Source organism: Gekko japonicus, unplaced genomic scaffold (genome assembly GCF_001447785.1).
Source record: "Gekko japonicus isolate JY-2015 unplaced genomic scaffold, Gekko_japonicus_V1.1 scaffold317, whole genome shotgun sequence".
Taxonomy (NCBI): Eukaryota; Metazoa; Chordata; class Lepidosauria; order Squamata; family Gekkonidae; genus Gekko; species Gekko japonicus.
Window position 1 is genome coordinate 894,452 of NW_015162487.1, and position 23,498 is coordinate 917,949.

At 49.5% G+C, this 23,498-nt stretch overlaps 1 protein-coding gene across 1 annotated transcript in view; it reads right to left on the reverse strand.

The window, feature by feature from the left end:
* Positions 1-1,575: 1,575 nt before the first annotated feature.
* The window catches only part of CCNYL1 (cyclin Y like 1), a 52,032-nt gene continuing 30,109 nt past the window's right edge, over positions 1,576-23,498 (reverse strand). The window contains exons 6-10 of the mRNA XM_015405944.1: positions 21,748-21,799; positions 20,211-20,330; positions 16,161-16,327; positions 7,621-7,783; positions 1,576-3,179 (exon numbers count right to left, since the gene is read on the reverse strand). Coding sequence (XP_015261430.1) covers positions 3,063-3,179; positions 7,621-7,783; positions 16,161-16,327; positions 20,211-20,330; positions 21,748-21,799 — 619 coding nt within the window. The 3' untranslated portion in view covers positions 1,576-3,062. The remainder of the gene's footprint in view (positions 3,180-7,620; positions 7,784-16,160; positions 16,328-20,210; positions 20,331-21,747; positions 21,800-23,498) is intronic.

A 23,498-nucleotide genomic window follows, 5' to 3' on the forward strand; every position in this document is an offset into this window, starting at 1 on the left:
GACCCTGATTGGGAGCTGAGAGGGTCGGCTGTGACCCAAGTAGCAAGCGTGAGATCAGGCTGCCAACCCTTCTGAGCTCAGGGGGAACTTACTCCCAATGTTAAGCGGGCGGGCAGCTGCAGCTTGAAAAGATACTTACGGGCGGAGGATGTGTGTGAGAATTCAACTACCCAACAAGCAGCCTCCTCCAAGGAGTCTTCCTCCAGATTTAGGAGCTCTTCCAGGGATGAACGAGAACATTAAATGTGTCTGCTGCGATCTAAGCTGTTTCAGGGGGTACACACACTTAAAGACACAGAAAGCTGCCTTATACGGAATCAGTCCAACAGTGTCAGTACTGTCCGCTCAGACCGGCAGTGGCTCCCCGGGGTTTCAGGCAGAGGTCTTTCACATTACCTGGTCCTTTTTATGGGAGATGCTGCGGGATGGAACCTGGGACCTTCTGCAGGCAAAGCAGACACTCTTCCACTGAGCCACAGCCCCTCCCCCAAAGGGTAGCCTTGTCGGTCTGTCGTAGAACTGTTAGATTCCAGTGCAGTAGCACCTTAGAGACCAACAAGAGGAGGAGTCTGGATTTATACCCTGCCCTTCACTACTAGCGATGTGCATTCGGTTTGGACGAATCTGATTTGGCTGGCTGAACAGGGATTGCCCGAATGGCTTCGGCATCCATTCGGGGAATCCCTTTGCTGGGCGATGGGAAGGCATGGGGAGGCATTTAAATGCCTCCCTGCTCCTTCCAGGACCCTCCCCCGGCCTGCCCCTGGCCCTTCAGTGATGGGGGAAAAAAATCTTCAAGGCTGGGGATTATTATACCCTATGGGTACAGTCCCCATAGGGTATAATTGAGCCAAATTATTTGGGTAGTCCGATAATTCCTGAACCCCAGTATCATACCAATACTGGGTTTCGGGAATATTGGGAAATACCGAAATCTTTTGGGCTCGGTAGATCCAAACCTGAAAAATTCTGAATTTTTTTTTGGTGCACACCCCTATTCACTACCCAAAGGTTCTCAGAGCGGCTTACAATTCCTTTCCCTTCCCTTTCCCACAACAGACACTCTGTGAGGTAGGTGGGACTGTGAGAGCTCTTTCGATGACTGCTCTTTAGAGAACTGCTCTGAGTAAACTTGTGACTTACCCAAGGTAACACCAGCAGCTCCATATGGAGGAGTGGGGAATCAGACCCGGTTCTCCCAGATTAGAGTGTGTGCTCTTAACCACTACAGTAAACTGGGGTATAAGCTTGACTCTTGAAAATCTTATTGGTCTCTACGATCCGACCGATCTAGCAGTCTGAGCAAGTAGTGCTACATGTTTCAATGGAGCTCGTTCATGGCTCTCATACATGCCCTCCAGGAGTGAGCAGGAAATCTATGGAAGCCTGGCTTGGCCAAAGGTGCTTGGAGCTGATCCTGTGACTTAAACTGGGGGGGAAGAATGTACCTTCAGACAGAGGACACACAAAAGTACACTGACGACACTTGGTCTTAATTAAAATAGAGTTTATTATTAGCTTCTCTTTTTTAATACAAACATGAGAAAGGGAAAAGCCACCCGAAGATGTAGCATTTGTTTCAAAATTTAAATTTGTGATCAATACCTGAAGTCGCAGACCGTAAACTGCCCGCCTGGAGCCGGTCGAGGAAAATACTGCATGAGACCAACAGTCCGAGTGCCGGAGAACACCTGCCGTGGAACGTGAAGGCACCGGACTGAAAGAGGGGGCTGTACAAGAGTCGGAGCGACACCCAACGGACGGGGGGAGGTCTTCAAAAGGACATGAGGCTGGAGTGCTCTGACCCAGAGGCAAAGTGCTGCCCAGTTTTAGGCATAGGAAGTTGTTTTTTTAACGTATTGTAAATTGCCGTTCTGAACCAGTAAACTTGATCTAGAAGGAAGGCCAGCTTTACAAGTTGGCTTCCAGAGCAAGTGGCATTGAATTACTTTTGAGTGTTTTAAAAGCAATTATATAAATTGAAGATCACCGTATTCTCCCCCCCCCCCAAGTCAAGAACCCTCGACACAGTTTCCAATTTAAGGCCTTGTGAAAACCTTTGGAGGGGTAGGGAATCCAAGCAGGCCTGCCCCCCCCCCCAATACCAGTTTATTGTAGTGAAAATTTTAGCAGCGCAGCCTTAATTGTCTGTTCGTGGCCAAGTCAGTACATTTGGACTAAGCATTCGACAGAAACCTAGTTCAGCGTTTCAGGCAAAGTAGTGTGCGGTGGATCGTGTCTCTCCCGGGGCTCGAGTGCAGGTAGGAGAACACGAGAAGCACCATAGCTGACAAGAAATGGACCCTGACCCACTGGTTGTTCTTCCCCCCCTCCCCCCCATGCTAGCAAACCACCTGAACACCATTCCTTTGCTCCTGCCCCCAAACACTTCCAAATCCCTTGACAATCTCCAGCCGGGAGATCGTGGTTCACCCCGGGAACACCACCTCCTACTCAGCAGCCCTTGGGTCTTAAAAAACTGGCATAGCAGATACGTGGCAGCAGACGAGAGGAGAGAGCCTTCCGCCGTCCCCAGTGCCACCATTATCAGCTCCAGACTGGCTCCAGACTGTGTCCTAAAGAGTCCCGGCCGTCCACGCTGCCCCCGTCCCCGAAAGGCGGCTGGAGCGGTGAGGTCCTGGATGACTGAAGGGGAAGAGCTTTGCGACTAGAGAGTCGTGTTAATGTTCAAAACCCTAAAATTTAAAACTAGTCATTATTTTTTTTAAAAAACCCAACTTCACGTAGTTCACAGCTATGAGCCTACACAGTAAGCAAACATCTGTGTGTCGGAGGAGGAGGAGAGAACACAGAGAAAAAGGATCTTCAAAAAGGTTCTGCACCTCTGGATTTTCAAAGGGGTGTGCCGGTTTGAGGAGGTCCCGTCTCCTCCCCCCCCCCCCCCACGGTCCTCTGGCTCTGGGGCTTCCCGGGCTGCGTTTGCTCACCCCTGGCCCCTCTGGCCGGAAGACACCGTCGCAGCTGGCTTGTGGGCTGACGGCGGCTGCGGTATTCCCAGTCCGGAGGAACACGCCGGCTCGTCACAGCGTTCCCCGTCTCGCTCAGGAGAGGATGGCGTTAGAACGGCGAATACCGACTAAGTTATCAGCGCTGAAAGATCGCCTCATAGCAGCTTTAGACAAGTCTTTGTATTTGTCCTCGCACAGCCGGGAGATCGCCTGGAACAACCACATTCGGACAGAATCAGTGGATGCCCCCAAAAGGGGCCCAAACACAGGTTTTCTTTTCTTCTTTTTTTTAAACAATGAAACCCCCCCATGGTGGCTTGTGTTCAGGAAGGCTAGGAGTATTGTTTTATTGTCACAAGGACTGGGAAGAGAAGGATTTACAAGGCGAGTCAGCACCTGTTTAGCCGCAGTTCCCTTCTCACTTGCTTACTTGAGTAACATTAAAAAAGGAAACAAGCAAGGCTCATGTTAACCATAATGATACCAGGCAAGTCTACCAGCTTTTAGAACCTCGACGGGGGAGGCAAATATGTTCTTCGAATAGCACCATCTAGGGAGGCCAGCCTCCGGGACCCCCCCAGAATTAACAGCTCATTCCCAGACAGCAGAGTTCAGTTCCCTTGGAGAAAATGGGATGTTTTGGAGGGTGGACTCTTCCCCCATTGAGGTCCCCGTCCTCCCCAGGCTCCACCCCCAACTCTCCAGGAGTTTCCCAACCTGGGTCTGGCAACCTTAAGTCCACCTCAGGTGGTTCTGCAGAGGTTTTCATCACCAGGAGAGATTAAAGCCCTGAGTGCATATCTTTTAATGGGACAGAAGAATATATACATGCCTGCCCTCTACTGGGCCTCCCTTCAGTGGGTCAGAACCGCATCGCCATCTAAGGACGAAATCTTGAAATAGATGACATCGGTGAGGCTTTAACTTTAACTTGCACTGGATGAATGGTGTTGTGGTATTTTATTGACGTTATAACTGTTTTAATTTTTGTATCTTGTATTTTTTTTTACTAAATTTGATGGAACCCGCCCTGAGCCTGCTATGAGGGGAGGGCAGGATATAAATCGAATAAAATCAATCAATGCTTATTTCCAGTCTGATATATATATATACATTTTTAAAATCCTATTAAATTACACTCAGATTGTTTCACATGTAGGGATGCCATCCTCCAGGTGGGACCTGGGGATCCCCTAGAATTGCAGCTCATCTCCTGACTACAGAGATCAGTCCCCCTGGAGAAAATGGATGCTTTGGAGGGTGGACTCTGTGGCATTATACCCCCACTGAGGTCCCGGTCCTCCCCAGGGGTTGCCCAATCTGGAGCTGGCAATGCTCCCCCACCCACCCAGTGGCCCAGGAGGAACCTGGCAATCCTAGTAGCAGCATCCTTCCTGAAAGGCATGGAGGGGCATTCAGCTTACTATGAAAACCTGTCTTTGCACTTTAACGAGGTTGCAGTTGTTTTGGTTTAGCTGCCACTTTGGGGAGTGCACATCCAAGGAAAACTTAGCTTCCGAACTGCAACTGCAAGCGCTCCCTCGCCTCTTCTTGGAACATCTGGTTGTGCTGCAGAGGTGGGCTTAACACCCAACCCGACATCTTCGCTCAGATGCACTTGGGGAGAGCTGGGAAACAAGAGCCGAGCGGGCCACGCATTCCTCTGGAGCACTCCTGTCCCAACACCCTTTCCAACCTACTTTTGGGTTCCTGTTTTTTGATTGACAAAAACATTCCGGTTGCCCGTGGAGATTAAACAGCGGGGCTTATCAGCAGCACTTGAAACACCACAAGTGGCATGTTGAACCACAAGGAAAGCAGAAGAACTGCTTTATCTAAGACCGGAGTTAACAGTACAAATCACTTTTATTGTGCAAAAGTATACACATGAAGAAACTCTAACTCCCACTGGCCTGAGCACTTAAAGGAACTGCTGCAGTCACGTGAGTCTGCAAGTGATTGACATACGAACTATGTGTCATCATGGCTGGCGGAAAACTTGCACTAAGGTTTCTTACACGAAGGGGAAACTTGCATATGTAGACAGTATGTACTTTTAAGCCTGTATTTTTGGAAACTGATATCTGTCTTGATTAGGTGTCTGGGATTAGGTGTTTATATGCTGAACCACGATTGTTGTTTTAAATCACAGTTTAGCATTTCTATATGCATTATTAAATTAAATGCCGGTGTTCTGTTCATTCGTACTACGTTCATAGTTATATTTTAATCTCTTTTTTGTCATTCCAACCTCTTTGGTTACCCTTCTTGCGCAGGACTGTCCCCCCCCCTTTTTTGGAAAACTTTCACTATGCTTTACAGCAGGGGTGTCAAACATGCGGCCCGTGGGTCGGATGAGGCCCCTGGAGGGCTTCTATCAGGCCTGCAGTGAAACTGGCCATCTCCTGCTGCTTCTTCCAGTTCTGCTGCTGCTGCGTCATTGTAAGTTTGCAGCTTACAGTTACACACCTGAACAGCATACTCAAGATTGCAACAGCACAGACATTTTGATGCAATAATTCAGAGCAAGAGGTGTCAGTTATCAGACACTGTTAGATAAACAAAATATTGCAAGAGTGCTAATGTTTTAGGCATGTTTTTATTTTAAGTAAAAAAAAAAAACAACTTTGTGTTTGTGTCCTTTATACAGTTTATATCTCCGCTCCCTGGCATTACATTTTATGACACACATGGCCCGGCCGAACAAGGTCTCATTTATGTCAGATTCGGCCCTCATCACAAATGAGTTCGACACCCCTGCTTTACAGTTTACTGACCCAAAGGTCAATACTGTGTGAGCCTAATGTAACGTGAGAAACAGCCCAAGACAGAGAGCATCTGTCTGCCAGTAGCCGCTAAATAAAAGGGAAGAGAGAAGACCTGCCACTGACTACCCACAATTGGTTAACCCCTCGCTCTTGGAAGCTGAAAGCCAGAACTATCTCCCTGAAGAAGGTCACTAAAGGTTTGATGAATTGAACGACTCGGAAGTGTCCGAGATGTTAACTCACAGATGTAGGACGGAGCTGAGCTATGGAGTCTGGTGCAGTGTTCCCTCTAAGTTGAGTCAGTGTGAGCTAGCTCACAGTTTTTTTAGCCTCTGGCTCAGAGATTTTTGCCTTAGTTCCGGAAGGATGGCTCCAGAGCAAACTAATCTATGCAGTGGCCAAATCACCTGCTCCCAACTTTAATGCCAGTAGCTCACAAAGTAGAATTTTTGCTCACAGGACTCCACAGCTTAGAGGGAGCTGGGTGAAGAAGTGCCCTTGCAAGTCCCTTGAAACCAAGGAATTTAGAAGGCTGTTAACTAGGCCCTCCTGGGGCACCTAAGTGAGCAGCTAAGGGTGCTGCAGGTGGGCAGCAACCAGTCCTGTCATTCTCCCACCGGCCGTCCACAGTGTAGGAGATCCCCCCCCAGTCCCAGTCCCAGTCCGCAGGCTGTTCCTTCCCTCATGGTGGCAGCACTGGTGCTCCACACCCTCCCGCCCCGAGGGCCAGCTCTCTCCCTCCTTCCGTCGCTGCCTTGCCGTGAATCCTACCTGAACTATGACCTCAGAGGAGATACGCCCCAGATTTATGGAATCCTAATCCAAGCCATCAGTAGGCACGATTTATTTATTTACTGATTTAATTTACACCCCGCCCTCCCCGCCGGAGCAGGCTTGGGGCGGCTTACAAGGCCATTGGCAGCATAAAAACAATTAATATCCTAAATATCTGCGCCCTCGCTCTAGGCTTGCCCCCTGGTATACCCAGGAGTTGTGGCTTATGAAGTGAGAGTTTAGACAGTTAGAAAGACGGTGACGTCGGGCTTGAGACGAGGCAACAAGAACATCTTATAGGACGTTTATGAAATCCTATGAGATGGCAGTCAAAGCTGCTAAGAAGGATTTCTATGCGGCTACGATTGCGTCCGCTAGCTCACGTCCAGCTCAATTATTTAGAACGATTCGGGCTATAACAGCAATGTGAGCCGCCCTTGAGCCCGCTTGTGGGGAGGGCAGGTTATAAATATAATAAATAAATTCCGAAGGTGCTACAAATATGCGACGGCTGCAGTAAAATCAGCAATAGTTGTATGGCTGGCTCATGGGCGTGGATATTAAAGCAGGCATACAGGATGGATTATAGGGCCTAGCCAACCCGGTTGATGTTAGCGGTTTAATATGGCATCTTACTCAAACACTTGGTGGAAGAGCTCCGTCTTGCAGGCCCTGTGGAATTGTGATAAACCCCACAAGGCCCTGATGTCCTCTGGGAGCTCGTTCCACCAAAGTGGCGCCACTGCTGAGAAGGCTCTAGCCCTGGTTGTGGCCAGCCTGACGTCTTTGAGGCCAGGGAGAGTGAGGAGATGGTGTGATCCAGAACGCAGTACTCTCTGGGGAACACATGGGGAAAGGCAGTCCCTCAGGTATGCACTCCCTGGGACCAGGCACCTCGCTTGGTTGGCAGAACCTCCCCCATTTTTGCATGCGCGCTTCCCTCAGAGAGAACCAGCTTTCCTGTGAGGCTTTCTGCTACTAAGAGGTTAAATAAACCCTTCAAGAAAGCAGACCAGAAAGCTTTGCTGAGCCAGGCTAATGTGATTAGTGACAGAAGCTGCTGTTATGCAAACAATCCCCCTGGCACACCGCGTCCCCGGGCCCATTACCTCCAGCTTCTGTGCCCGTTCCTTGCTGAGGGGCTCTAGCAGAAAGCTCAGGTGGTTGTCATCTGCTAAGGAGCGAAGGTCAAAGTAGTATTTGGCGTAAACACTGGCAGGAACGTTGATATTGAACTGGAGGAGCTCCAAGAAGTGTCTTTCCATCTCGTTCCTGGAAGGGGCAGAGGACAACGGGGAAGGGGATTGGGGGCGGGATCACACACAAAACAAATTTCAGAAAGTAGCCGTGTTGGTCTGGGGGAGAAGAGCTAGATTTGAACTCAGACGGCCACAGGAATTTTGGGGTGTAAGCTTTTGAGAGTCGACCCTTCCTCCGTCGGAGAGCTGACACGGCGAGCGTTGACTCTCGGAAGCTTGCACACCGCAAAACCTTGCTGGACTCTAAGGCACTTCTGGATTCGAACCGAGCTACACAAAATGAGGGCTGTCGTATTAGCCAGAGTCAAAAGCAAACAAAAAAAGCAAGTTTTTCTCGAAAGGCCCCCTCCCCCCAACACACTGGACATGTTAGCATTAGAGGCGAGGTGCATTTTGAATCTGGGGGCATCTGGCTTGGGGGGGGGGAGGTTATGATCCATCATGCGCTCACTTTGGCGGCTTGGAAGCTGTACCCTGTCGAGTTCCATTAGCGCAGCTGTATACAATCCATATTCCATTTTCATTCTTACAACCCCCCCCCCCGCTCTAGTTATCAGATGAAAAGAACGATGCTGGCTGTTGATTAGCTCTGAAGAACTTGCAGACATTTTTCACCAGGTTGATAACAGGAAGGGGGTTTCTTTTTTTTATTGAAGTAGAGGTGGACCAACAAAAGAAGCGGGCCTATCACCACGGCAACAAATGGATCTCTGAAGAGCCGCTGGGGCTATTATCTCCTGAGCAAAAAGCCTCTTGAGGCAACGCGGATTCATCTCCGCCAAATAAATAAATAAATAAATAAATAAAATAAGCCCGCCAGCCAAGCCGCATTAAGGTGGGAGAAGTCCCCCTGCCCTGAGCTCCGGGGAGAGGAGACGGTGACCAATGCAGGGGAGGGAGGAGGAATTTTCTTAAGGCTGCCTCCAACATTATGCTGCTGAAATCCATCCTATGGATTCAGGTGCAGGTCACCGTCTCTTCAAGCGTGCTTAGAAAAGCACTCAGAAAAACCGAGACGCCGGCGGGATGCGTAATGTAACATATGCGGCTCATCTCGCAAGTGGCATCTCGAGAGGAACCGGTTGGAGGCAGTGTCAGAACCAGCCCTTCAAGCTCCTAGGAGGGGCTATGCCAAAACACACGAAGTAATGGTGTAAGGGAGAGTCAGAAGTATTTTTATACTGCTTTTCATTGGTGCGAATTTAACACTGCTGCATTCAAAGATAGGCAAGCTCCTAAGAAGCCGAACACGTCGACGTACAATTGGGCGATATTCCCCTACAATCCATTTACCTTTAGAGGACAGCAGAGTAGGAAAGACCCTCTGAATGGGCAAAGGCCTCATCACCACCCGAGTCCTGTTTCTACCCAAATGGGCAAGGGGCCAAATCACCATTTTAAAAAAACAGAACAAAAAACCAACTGGGACTAGTGTTCCCCCTAAGCTGAGTTAGTGTGAGCTAGCTCACAGTTTTTTTAGCTTCCAGTCACCCATTTTTGTCTTAGCTCCGGAAGGATGGCCCCAGAGCAAACTCATTTATGCAGTAGCCAAATCGATCGCTCGCAACTTTCATGCCTGTCGCTCACAAAGTAGAATTTTTGCTCACCAGACTCCACAGCTCAGAGGGAGCATTGACTGGGTCAGGTAACAACCAGGCCAAGGCTACTAAAGGATAATACATCTGCCTAAGAGTTTGCATGGGGAGAGAATTTCCAAGGATTGGGACTACTCAAGAAAACGCACCACCGTGAGCCGTCACTTGACACTACGGCCTTTTGGAGCCTGCCAGGGAGCCAAATTGTATCTGAATGCAAACACATACAGCTTCCTCCCCCCCCCCCAACCTGAACGTTTCTACTAAGCACCTTAAAGGACGACCAATCTTTTGAGCTCACATCATGCAGCTGTGCGGGAGGGTCTACCTGAGCCGCAAACCATCCCCTTCCCCACCAGGTATTCAGGTTGCCTGTTCCCAAGAAGGGCAACCTGAAGGACAAAAGCAATGCTCACGGGCTGGCGGCAGCCAGGAGGTGAGGAAGTACATCCCTTGCGGGGGGAGGATTTGTTAAAACAGTTTTTTCGTTGCCCTTGCTTTTGCAGGCTATGACTTCCTTTCCGCTTTGCAATAATTTCAGGCTTTGAGATACAATACACAACTGATACACTTGGGGGGGGGGGGTAGTTTTGGACCTGACCTGGATTGCAGGCTATGACTTCCTTTCCGCTTTGCAATAATTTCAGGCTTTGAGATACGATACACAACTGATTCACTTGGGGGGGGGGGGAAGTTTTGGAAGCTCCAAGAAATACCAAAGCTGGGATGCAGAGGCAGGCAATAGCAAGCCACTGCTCTTAATGTCCAAGCCCCACTAGGGGTCACCAGAAGTCAACTATGACTTCCAGGCACACACAAAAATAAACTCAACTATATATATATATTATTTTATAAAAAAGAAGTCTTAATAGCAAATGCTCTAGTTATGTTCATTTTGTGAACATGTGAATCTGCCTTATCCTGAATCAGACCCTTGGTCCACGGAGGTCAGTCTTGTCTACTCAGACCGGCAGCGGCTCTCCGGGGGTTCAGGCAGAAGAGGTCTTTCACATCACCTACCGCCTAGTTCTTCTAAACTGGAGGTGCCGGGGACTGAACCTGGGACCTTTTGCGTGGCAAGCAGAGGCTCTGCCACTGAGCCACGGCCCCTGCCCCTTGTGCACGCTCCATGCTACTCGCAACGAGCAGTGTGATGAGAAGCATATTTAAGGCTTTCTTCGTAAATACCAGCTGGCGGCCAATCCTTTTTGAAAGGCTTCATCTCTTCAGAGTGAACCTGAACCAAACCAAAATGTTTAGCTCCTAATCCATATTCTGAGTAAGGGACCCTGTAGAAGACCTTTGAAAAGCAGACTGTAAAAGTTCAAACCAGCAGTTATGACCTACTGACTTCATTCATCACTCACCTTTCTCCCTAACGGGGATCCAAGGTGGCTTACGTAATTCTGCTCTCCTGTTTTATCCTCACAACCCTGTGAGGTAGGCCCAGGCCTGAGAGGGCGTGACTGGCCCAAGGTCACCCAGCAAGCGTCCACAGCATAGTAGGGATTCGAACTTGGTTCTCCCAGGTCCCAGTCCGACACTCTAATCACTATATCATGCTAGTTTGGGAAAGCTGGTTGGGTGTGCTGGGGAAGCGTCTGGTTTCAGAGAAGCTGTTTCCACATTCATGAAGGACCGGATGATGCACACTCAAGGTGTTTGATCCAAAAAGGCCCTTTCTGGATGCGGAAGGAGAACAGCTCTACACCTTGCGCTGGAGCACAGTTTTTGTTGTTCAGTCGCACAGTCGAATCCGACTCTTCGCGACCCCACGGACTACATCACGCCAGGCCCTCCTGTCCCCCGTCGTCCTCTGGAGTGTGCTCAACTTCATGTTTGTTGCATCTATGACACTGTCTAACCATCTCATCCTTTGCCGTCCCCGTCTTCTTTGACCTTCAGTCTTTCCCAGCATCAGGGTCTTCTCCAGTGAGTGCTCCCTTCTCCTTTGGTGGCCAAAGTATTTGAGCTTCAGTTTCATGATCTGGCCTTCCAGGGAACAGTCAGGGTTGATTTCTTTTAGGATTGACTGATTTGATCTCCTTGCAGTCCAAGGCACTCTCAAGAGTCTTCTCCAGCAGCACCATAGTTCAAAAGAACCTATTCTTCCGCGCTTGGCCTTCCTTATGGTCCAACTCTCGCAGCCATACAGGACTACTGGGAATACCATTGCTTTGACCATGTGGACTTTTGTTGGCAGGGTGATGTCTCTGCTTTTTATTTTGCCGTCTACGTTTGCCATAGCACAAGAGGCCAAAGAGGCCATTCTGCTTGCACAAGACCAGCTGTGGAAGCTACCCAGAGGGGCCCCGGGAAAATTCTTGCACAAACCCCTGCAGATCAGTCCCTGCAGTGGTTTCCCTTCATGATTCACCGTCACAAAGCTCAGCAAACAAGGCCAAATTCCACGCTGCAAGTTTGCGCACTGTGAAGCTTCAACGGCATGGGTGCAGTCTACCAAGTAAAATAAACAGGTACATGGTAAATAAGGCTGCACGGACACAGTGTGATCAACTATGCTAGTACCTGGGGATATCCAGCCACGAGTAGTAGTAAGAATGTAAGAGAAGCCAATGTTGGATCAGGCCAGTGGCCCAACCAGTCCAACACTCTGTCACACAGTGGCCAAAAATACAAGGTGCTATCAAGGAGGTCCAGCAGTGGGGCCAGGACACTAGAAGCCCTCCCACTGTTGACCCCTCTCCCAAGCACCAAGAATACAGAGCATCCCTTGCCCCAGACAGAGTTCCTATCTATAACTTGTGCCTAATAGCCACTGATGGACCTCGGCTCCATAGGCTTATCTAATTCTCTTTTGAAGCCGTCTATGCTTGTAGCCACCACCACCTCCTGTGGCAGTGAATTCCAAGTGTTAATCACTCTTTGGGTGAAGAAGTACTTCCTTTTATCCGTTCTAACCCGACCGCTCAGCAATTCCATGGAGTGCCCACGAGTTCTTGTATTGTGAGAAAGGGAGAAAAGTACCTCTTTCTCTGCCTGCTCTATCCCATGCATAATCTTGTAAACCTCAATCATGTCACCCCTCAGCTGTCGTTTCTCCAAGCTAAAGAGTCCCAAGTGCTTTAACCTCTCTTCATAGGGAAAGTGTTCCAACCCTTTTATCATTCTAGTTGCCCTTTTCTGCCCTTTTTCCAATGTTATAATATCCTTTTTGAGGTGTGGTGACCAAAACTGTACACAGTACTCCAAATGAGGTCGCACCATTGATTGAAAGAAAGAAAGAAAGAAAGAAAGAAAGAAAGAAAGAAAGAAAGAAAGATCACAACAAAGAGGTAAGGAGAGCAGAAGAGGACTTGAGGGTTGTGTACCTCGCTGTGAGTTTCCCAGGCCTGTTTTCAACTGTGCTAAGTGAGACGACTTGGACGCGGCATTCAGTCTTCCGATTCTACCCCTGTCACACTTACAGCTGCAGTCGGGTATTCCACACCTAGGTGTATTAGGTCTAGGCAAAAGGTCTTAGGAGGGGGTCAAGGAATAATCTTTCCCCCCCAAAATGTGGATATTTTACTTGTGCGAGCTAAAAACAAAAAGGGAATTGTCTCGGGCGTTGCTTTTCCCGGATGGCGTCGGGCGCAGCGAGAAGAGCTTCGTGCGGCTCGCTTTTAAGCGAGGGCGACTGAAGTCCCCCCATTGAACCTCCTGCCCAAATTAATTTCCTGCTCGTACGGCCATAAAGCTTATAGAGATGTAAATCAGATAATGTTTTGATGATCAGCTGATCGGGGCTTCATTTACCCCCTCGGATAAATATTCTTCGTTAATGCTTTTGTGCCGGCTTTGCTAATACATTTTAATTGTGTGTCAAAAACAAAAAGAAACAATGGCTTGCTGGATTAGCAAGTCTATTAATAGGGGTTTAGAGCCCGCGAAAGAGCAAAAAGGCCCACGTGTTTGCGTTGCTTTATTGACGAGCACACGTAGCTAGAGAATGAACAGCACGTCCCCTCTTGCGGGCACATTGTGCTCAACGGGATTAGCAGCTGCAGGCTTGGGGGGTAATTCTCTCCCCCCCCCCGACACCAATTAAGTCACTCCATTAAAGCAGGTATTTATATGGCAAAAGTGTGTAACAGATCAAGCTTCCCAGTTTCCTCTTGTTTCAGTTGCTTTTCATGGAAATCGGAAAAATGCAGCGTTAAGAATTCTAATGTATGACTCCATATCGCTTCTCCGCTCTTCAAATTATCAGGAAGAACGAAGTCATAGTGACTCCACCCCACATCTTTTTACCACAATTTAAAGTTGCATTCTGAACGCACCCCGTAGAGAGAAAAGGGCAGCTCCTGGCTGTCGGAGAGCTCCTTACTAGGGTCTTTCTCGCAAGTGAGGACTTTCATGTAAACAGAAAAAGGAAGTGGAGTTTCAAAACCAAAATAAATACATTTTCGAAGGGCAGTTTCTGGACACTGTTTCTGGCCAGCTTTAGCCTTAATTTGAGAGACTAGAAGGTGAGGAATTTTAAGGTAACCGACAGCAAGTTAATCGTTCCTTACGTTTACTGCAGAAAATTCTGAATGGAGTTTAGTCAGCCCTGACCTGGATAGCCCAGGAAAGCCTGATCTTGTCAGGCCTCGGAAGCTAAGCAGGGTCGACTCTGGTAAGTACTTGGATGGGAGACCTCCTTGGAATACCAGAGGCGGAGGCAGGTCTTATTCAGCCACCTCTCTGAATATCCTCCAGGTCCCCAGTAGGGGTCAGTCACCAGAGGTCGCCATGACTTCCAGGTGCACACACACTCACAAGCACAGACACACACAGATGTTTTGGATTTAACAGTGAACATCACAATACCAAGCTCTGATTAATTGCTGTCCGAGAGCTTAACAGTGCCTGGTTAAAAAAGGGTGTTCCAGCAGTCAAAACATCCTGGTGTTGTGGTGTTTGTCAGTCTGCACGGGTGCGCTCACTGCAGACTGGCTTCAATTGCACGAAGCCACCTTTAAATGAAATATGGACTTAGTGCATGTCTGAGGTTGCCAGAAAGAACCCTGGCTCTAAGGATTTCTGGCAGCAGGGAAATCACAGGTGGTTTTCTCAAAGGGTGGCACCCAGTGTTCCCTCTAAGGTGAGTTAGTGTGAGCTAGCCTCCGGCTCACACACTCTTCTCTTAGCTCAGGAAGGACGGCTCCAGAGCAGACTCATTTATGCAGTAGCCAGATCGCTCGCTCACAACTTTAATGCCAGTAGGTCACAAAGTAGAATTTTTGCTCACAGGACTCCACAGCTTAGAGGGAGCACTGGTGGCACCAAACCTGGCCCAGAGGTGGTAGGAGCAGGGTGCCATGCCAGACCGGAGGACGCCTGCAAGGGCCAGTTCTGGGAAAGCAAAGCTCTGACAATACCGCCTAACTGGAAGCAGTGATCTTCCCGAAGGCTTAGTGCCGGTGTAACAGGAGTTATGCTGGAGTGAATCTCCATGCAAGGAGGAGGCAGCTTATGTAGCAGGCTGTCTGTACTCCGGAAGGGGCACCGTGGCGGCTCCCTGGACGAGGAACGATGCTTGGAGGTTTGGCCACTGCACAGTCTGTGGGACTTGTGCTGCGGTAGGAATGCTCCGCTGTGGAGCCTCTGTGATCACCTGCCCTTTCCTTTTCACTTTTACCAAACATGGGAAGACTGCCATTTGCCAAGAGAGGCCACTGCGGCCAGCTTTTAAAAACCAAGGGACTTAAAAAAAAACAAAAACAGGTGTCATTTTACTGTTTGTTGCATGTGAGCTGGTGAAAGCCGGTGCGTGTGGATGTTAAGCCAGGGCTCCCAATGGGATGCCCGCCAACACCTTTCCTGGCACCGGCCAAGTGTTGTTAGAGAGTGGGCGGGGCCAGGCGAGACATCTGCCCAGCAAGGCTTTTGATTGGCCGTGCAGATTTTTTAAAACATTGCTTTGGTGGCAGCAGCCACCACAGCACGGCGGTCTCCACTGTGTGACTGAAAGGAAGCTCAGGCAGCCATTTTGTCACTGACTCTGCCTCCCACGGCTGTGCGCACCACACTGTCAAAATTCCAAAGGCTCAGAAAGGTTGGGGACCCTTGCATTAGACCGTTACAAAGGTGGATGCAGGAGAGGAAGGAGGGGGTGTTGACATGCAGTGATCCAGTGTTAGAAGAAATTCTGGCTTGGTAAAGTGGAAAAGGGGCTTACATCACTTGTGGGATGCCTGAAGGCATCCAAAAAGTAAGCTTATGAATCGAAGAAGGAAAAAAATAAAACAGTTTAAATACTGAGATATTTCTGAATTCACAGCAGAGGAAAATAAAGTCATTTACTTTTCTCATTCTAGGGCAAGCTGCACGCAAGGCTAATGACACAGAAATACTAGCAGTTCTCCTGTGCGTTGCCAATGATGGGTTTACTGGCCCTGACCCACGTTTCTAGGTGGACCAGAGAATACACTGAGGAGCACAGACTAGTGGTGAGCAGAGAGGAAGATCCAAAGATGTTTGTAGAGGGCAACAGGCACGGAAAGCCGTGAAGATCATCGCTGTGGTGGGGTGGTTAGAGGATCAGTTCTGGGCCTGGGAGACCCTCAGGATCCGAAACCGTCCACCAGGGATCTTTACTGTCCTTGGTGCCGTCACTCTCAGCCTAACCTACCTCAAAGGGCGTTGTGAGGATAAAATGGAGAAGGGGGAGGACAGTCTCTGAGATCTTTTGGAAGAAGGGTGGGAATGAATTTTCCTGTGCTAGAAATTGTAACAGAGAGTAAATGGAAATTTCTGGGGGGGAAAAATAGTGACTTAAGAAAAACTTCACCAGGCCCGGCCACTCACATGTCTTCCACTGTAATATCCTTCAGTATTTGGCAGTAATCCACATTCCACACAGCCTGGTCATCCCACACCTTAGAAGCCAGCAGTATAGCACCTAGAACTATTCTCTTCCAGTTACTTGGACAGATGTCAATCTCAGCATAGGTTAAGAGCCTTTCCAAGTAAACCTGCAAAGAGAGAGAGAGAGAGAGAGAGAGAAAGGGAAGAGACCACTACTCTTAGGTCTTCACAACTCAAACATTCGCTGGAGAAGAAGACAGCCAAAGTTGGTTGTCTTTCAATATATTCTTCCTACATCCACCATTTTATGCTTTTGTTTTAAAGCTGAACACATGCAATCTATTCTCTGGAGGATGAGCACTGCAAACTGAACTAAAGTGTCTCTGAAAAGGCACAGAACAAGTCACTACATTTAAGAAGGCATATTTGGTGGAGCCAAATGAAAACAACTAAGTATCATCACAAACTTCATCACCGGTGTATTTTACAGACCGCGCCCAGTAGAGTGCCTCAGAACCTTTTTGAAAGCCTTAGTTAAGCTCAGGTTTTCACCAAACTGTAACTGCTTGATCGGCCAGAAGGAAACATGTCCAAGGTATAAAATTCTGGATCGTGCCAGCAAGGCATTCGGCTAGAGATGTTCCCCACTGCTCTAGGGAAGCCCACTTAGTAACAAGGAACACCCACGTATGTCGCAAAAGGTTTCTGCTGTTTTTGGCTTCCACATCAGACATGGACAAAACCATTTAGTGAACAGATTAAAAAACCCACAAACCCACAGTTTTTCCACCTTACAAGTCAGCAAACATCTCCAATAAATTGTTTTGGATCCACCTGCTCCTTTAAACATTTAGCATTTTTGCCTGCCGCCGTCAGATTTGCTCTTTCCTGTGGTAACCCGCGCCACCTAGTGGCCAAAGCGTTTTTAACAGCTTAGCGGATATTTCCGAAAGGGCTGGTTTCCTACATTATCTTGCGCTTTTACAAGGCTTGTCACAAAAGCACACCCCAATGAAGATGCCCCACTGAAACTGGTCATTCATACTGATTTTGCAGGTGAGATCTAGGAGCAAGTGCCACACGCCTGGGCTCCCTAACGCTGCGGGAGAGAAGCATGGGTGCAACCCCCTAAGAAAGGCAGCGGGTACAGCTGCAGAACAGGGAAAGGGGTGTGTGTGTTTGTGGGGGAGGGGTGATCGGCTAAGGAACAAACGAGAGGGATGACAGTCAGCATCGAGCTCCATGTGGAATAAAGGCTTCCTCTGGGGCAGAAGCCCCCTTGGGAGAAAGAACCTCCTCAGGAGACAGGGATTCGGATGGCCAGGAGAAGGTGGATTAAAAGCCCCGGGAAGAAGGAAAATGGGGAGAGGGAAGAATCAGGTGGCTGGGAGAGGCAGGAAGCTGGATAGGAGAGCAGCCACCAATGCTTGGGGTCCATGCAGCCTGGAAAGACCGGCGCCTCCCAGGGACCAATGCTCCCTCTAAGCTGTGGAGTCTTGTGAGCAAAAATTCTACTTTGTGAGCTACTGGCATTAAAGTTGTGGGTGAGCGATTTGGCTGCTGCATAAATCGGTTTACTCTGGAGCCATCCTTGAACTAAGACAAAAATGTGTAAGCTGGAGGCTAAAAAACTGAGCTGGCTCACACTAACTCAACCTAGAGGGAACACTGCTTGGGAGGTCGCGATCCTGGCCAGGAATGCACAGGACGGAGAGCCTCCCGGGACGCTGCCAGTCTAGCAGCCTCCAGGTTTAACCCTGCAAGGAGGATGCAGCAAGCCAGAGGCTGAGGCCTAAAAGTCCTGGGTGAGGAACTCCCAGAACCTCATGCGGAAGCTGGCGGAAGTGGTGACTGGAGAATGGACCCCGACCCCACCAGGCTGAACTGGAACTGTCCGTCTCCGACAACTGTTAAAGAAATGTGAGCCATTAAAGCAGCACCTCTGCCATTCGCTGTCACTGGGAGTGGGAATAACCCCATAGGGGGAGTAGCCTCAGTGCGCATGTGCGCTTGACAGGATACTCCGCGACTAATTTACTAATCATTCCTGAAACACTAAGCATGCAGTGCTTTTCACCAGCAGGCCTTCACAAGATTCATTCCCAAGGTATGGCAGAGGAACCTAATATCACAGGAAATAGAGGGCCATTCATTACTGCAGACGGCAAGGTCACTGGCAAAGAGGGCGGGTTAGCTGGTCTGCAGAACTGTTTGGACTTCGGGAGACAGAGCGTTAACAAGCACCCTTCTGCACCGCAGGACTTCTCTTGTTCATGCCCTGACCTGTGGAATAAGGCGTCCCCATGCCAGCTGCAGTAGGGGATCGCAGTTATCGTAAATAATTTCTCAGGCTGGGACCAAAAATACTCATAGTGACCCGATTAACAATCAGGCATCATTGGCCAAACTGATGTCAGATGGTGTCTGCTTCAGCCTGCCCATATCAGCCTGCCCAAGACTTAACCGTGCTGCGCCCGGGGAACCAGCTTAGCCCGATGTGAGGCTGGCGGGCACAGAAGACTTGGAAACCTCCTGCTCCCAGCACTGTATCTGGTATCTTTTCTTTTGGCTTCCTGGGACTGCTTGGAAACGCATTCGCACCAGAGAGCCTTTGAAACTGGGTGAGCTTCCGCACTATTGCTGCTAACTGCCTTTAAACATCTGGTTCACGGGTGCTGTGCTGCACTGCAATTATCGCTGGGCAACTTTGCCCTGACCTGGATGGCCCAGGCTAGCCCAATCCTGGCACCTAAGCAGGGTCGGTCTTATTTATAGTTATCTGTCTATCCAATTTCTACCCCGCCCTCCCAGCCAAGGCCGGCTCAGGGCAGCTTACATAAAAATCAACCCATAAATTACAACAGAACAGTTAAAACAACGCTAAAACCAGAGGTCATTTCGGGGGGAATCGCGGGGGATCGCAGTTCCCCCGGGCGAGGTACGGGGGGCGGGGCACATGACGAAGCCCAGCCCCCCGCTCCCGCTGCCCCGCTTCCGGCCCTCATTCAGCCAGGAGGAGGCAGGAGAAGAGGGAGGGTAAGTTGCTTCCTCCCTACCTCTCCCCACCCCTGCCTGCCTGGGGCCAGGGCGGGCCTTCGCGGGGCTTCCTTGCACTCCCACCGGCCTTGCAGGTCCACCGCCGGGCCCCTCATGGGGCTCAGCAGTGGAGCTGCAAGGCCAGCGGCGGCCGGGACCGTTGGGGGCAGGGGGTGTGGCCTTATGACACACTTCCGGTGATGTCAGGGGGTGTGGCATATGCTAATGAGTTATGCTAATGAGTTCCCCTAGCTCTTTTTCTATGAAACGACCCCTGGCTAAAACCATTTAACCGCCTAACGTAACAAGGGCTAGTATTATTGTCATCGATTTAACGATGGCTGCCATACTTGGTTCTCACATCCAAGTAACTTGGATATTTAATGATACTCGGTTCTCACATCACACAGTCAGCTCCTAGGTCTTCTTCGGATGTCTTTCGGGCGACTGGCTCGGGCTGTTATTAGACATTCCAGGGACAACCGGGCTCTCTATCCTTCAGCTGTTAATTGTTAATGATACTTAACGGTGGCGGCGGCTCCAAAAGCCTGGTGGATGAGCTCTATTTTACAGGCCCTGCGGAGCTCGTTCCACCAGAACGGAGCCACCACCAAGAAAGCCCTGGCCCTGGTTGTCGCCAGCCTGGCCTCCTCAAGACTCAGGAGGGCCAATCGGTTCTGGGCCCCTGATCGCAGTGCTCTTGGGGGAGTACTTGGATGGGAGACCACCAAGGAAGTGCAGGGTTGCTACACAGAGGCAGGATAGGACATCTCTTGCCCTGAAAACCCTACGGGGGGGGGGTGTCACCGTGAGTCAGCTGTGACTTGACGGCGCTTTCCACCACCACCGAGCGGCTTTGAGCCCCTATTAAAGAGAAGTGTGGGAGATCTATAAAATAATCCTGGTGCATGAGCTGCAGATTCCATGAAATTCTCCACCACCACTACCCCCCCCCCCCCCGGGAAAAAAACCAACCACCAAAATCAAGGTAGAGGAGATTCAGTTATGTCTTACCAGCGTCACTATTGCACATTCGGCAGTCAGCTGCGCCGCACTAAAGAGTGTACGTACAAAGCGGTAGATGTGCTTGTGATCGGGATCGTGCTTGAAGTAGTCGTCCGGAACCTCTTCCCGCTGAAAGAGGACACAGTGGGGGTGGGGGGGGGACTTTTAGAGGCCGAGTGAGGATTACTCTTGGAAAGCGTGGCAGGGACGGTTGCACGGGTTGCCTTTAACCAGTTATGTGCAAAGGGTGGGGCTACACGGGGGGCCCAGCCCGAGCGGTTTCGTCCTCCTCTTTTGTGCCGCAGATTCCCCAGCTTCCCAAAAAGGAATCTCACTCAATGACTGGGGGGGGGGGTGGCTTTAGAGCAGGTTCTGAGAGATACGAAGAGCCCCCTATTGAAACAGAAAAACGGCGGGAAAGTGCCAATAGCCCATTCCTTTCCCATTCATGAAGCTGCCTTACACAGAATCAGACCCCCCTGATCCATCCAGGTCAGTACTGCCGCCTCAGACTGGCAGCCGCTCTCCAGGGTTTCTGGCAGAGGACTTTCGTGCCACCTACTGCCAGATCTTTTAACTGGAAATACTGGGGATTGAACCTGGGACCTTCTGCATGCCGAGCAGGTGCTGTACCACTAAGCTACAGCCATAGCGCCACGGCCCCTCCCCAGAGCAAGGGTGCATACGGGTGTGTGTGGAGGAGGAGACCTGGAAGGGAAAAGGTGCTGATAATGTTTCACTGCCCAGCACAAAGATATGTGCATGTCCCTCCTTCCTTCACGTGAAAGACAAAGGGGAGAAGATGCAACCGCGGGAGGGATAAAAACCATGGCAATAGCAGCACCGGAGAGCTAATTTTAAGTGCTTGGAGAATGACTGCTTAATTCCAGAGACCCCCCCCCCCCCCTTTAGCAGAATGGACCTGTGGGGTCCAACACGGTGCTTATTTTCAGATAATTTTATGCTCATGATTTCAAACAGGGTTTCTGATAATTTGCAGATTCTCCAGGATTTTGTAGAGAGGTGCTGACTGGACCCCATTGAGTGCTCTTCTTTCTCTGAGTCCCATATCCTTTGTCACAGAGCCTATCCTGTCTCTTAGAACACAGGGCCGTCTCCATCAGAATCAGGTGCCAGTTCTCAATCTCTGTGCGAGATGGGAAAGGCCCATGTCATTTTGCAGACAGAATCACAGAGTTACAGAACTGAGCCAACAATCAGGTAGTTCTCCAGCATTAGAGAGGAGTCAAATACCTGGGTGGCCTTCCCCGTCTTTGGTATCAACCGATAAATTAAGTGCTACGTGATCACTGGCAAAAGTGTCTCCCCCTACAGTGTCCTCTGCAAAGAAAAGCAACCTTGAACAAGGGGGTCATAATCTTCTTTAAAAAAAAAAAAAAAGACCTTACATTTGCAGTGAGCAGATTTAAATTTTAAACTACGTTATTTTTAGCCATTCCTTTTCAGCCACCCCGCTTCACTTCTCAGGCTGGACGCACTCAAAACAATCAAGACAGACTGAGATGGAGAAAAAAATCAGCTTTACCGTGAGCGGGTGAGATTTCTCATCAAAAATATCCAGTGATCTGTCCGAATCCCTGCAACACAGGAAGGGTCACGTCGTGGGGATTTGCAAAGTTTTTACCAAGACAAACACTTGAATTCCATTTAGCATCATCTTGGAAAAACCCAAGAGACAAGCATGATGTCCCCCCCCCACAGACACAATCAGTGGCCGATGTCTCCTTTCCTGCCCACCCCCCTTTCCCCATCGCCATTTTTTCCCTGCACAGTTGCGCAGTTCTAAATTTTTAAAGCGACAACAGTAAGACTACAAGCAATATGTTAAAAAAAGTCTTACATTTTAATTTTTTCCATTTTCCCCTGTGTACTGTTGCATGTACGAGCGTTGGAGGTGTCTAAAGCCACTTGCCTTAGAAATCACACTTGGGTTCAGGCCACGCTCACCTAAACAGGCGACCAAGAGGCTCTGGAACAGGCACACCTTTCAGGCCAGCCTCCCTTACAGGGTTGCTGTGGTTAAATGCCACCCTGAACAGTGCAGTCCTGTGCAAAGTTACTTCCTTCGCAGCCTACTGATTTCAGTGGCCTTCGACTGGAGTGACTCAACAGAGGCTGCGCTATAAGCTGCTTAAAACGAAGGGTGGGATACAAATTACAGTTATGAAAATTGCTCTTTTTTCATGCACTGTTCAAGGCTTTATGAGCTTTAATCTCGATACTGACAATTGTCGGCTCGTAAGCAGCTCCAGGGGATCAGGCACGGAAACTTCTGTGAACCAGAAGAGTTTGTGGGTTTTTCCTCCTTCACTCTCAGACATAATACACCACAAACGGTTAACACAGGTCGGAGTGGGCAGACAGGCTAACAGTGGGGGGGGGGCCCTCCAAGGCAGACAGGCTGACAGTATTGGGGGGTGGATCCCAGTCTTCATATCACCGCTCAGGTTATAGATGAGGATTTTGCACTGGCAAGTAATTCACGAATATTTACATGTGTTACAACGGCATACATCCAAGAGCAGAGCCTGAGCAACGATTCAAGTGAGAGTCTGATATTAAGGGACTCCCCTCAACCTCAGAGTAAATTCCTTCTTTCCTTCATTTACTTAACTCATTCGTGTCCCACCTCTCTCCCCAGTGGGGACCCAAAGCAGCTTACATCCTTCTCCTCTCCTCCATTTTATTCTAACAACAACCCTGTAAGGTAGGTTAGGTTGAGAGACTATGACTGGCCTAGGGTCACCCAGTGAGCTTCAATGGCACAAGTAAGGATTTGAACGTGGGTCTTCCCGATACTAATCTGACACTCTTAACCACTATACCACACTGGCTACACACAACTTCAGTGGAGGAGCTCAACGTCCTCCACGGAGGAGAGAGTGAGGAGAGGTGCGCATCCATCACCAGTCTCTGCCAGCCCCGTTTACAAAGCTGCTGTGCACAGAACTTCCAGGCACAGGGAATCTTTAACCAGATTTCACACAGGGGGTGCGTTCAGACGGGGCGTTTCTGCCAGCATAAACTGCACCGGTTGGAACCGGTGCAGTTTATGCCGGCAGAAACGCGATCACACTTACCCTCCCTTTTGCGGATCCCTCCGGTGGACGCCCACTCACACGCTGCGGGCGTCAGCGTTTTTGGGGTTTTTTTAAGGACAGTTTGAGCATGCACATATGCAGCCATTCAGAGAATGGTGATTTTTGCGCATGCTCAACCCCCCCCCCCATTACATTTAAACTTTAAAGGTAAGGACTTACCTTTAAAGTTTAAAGC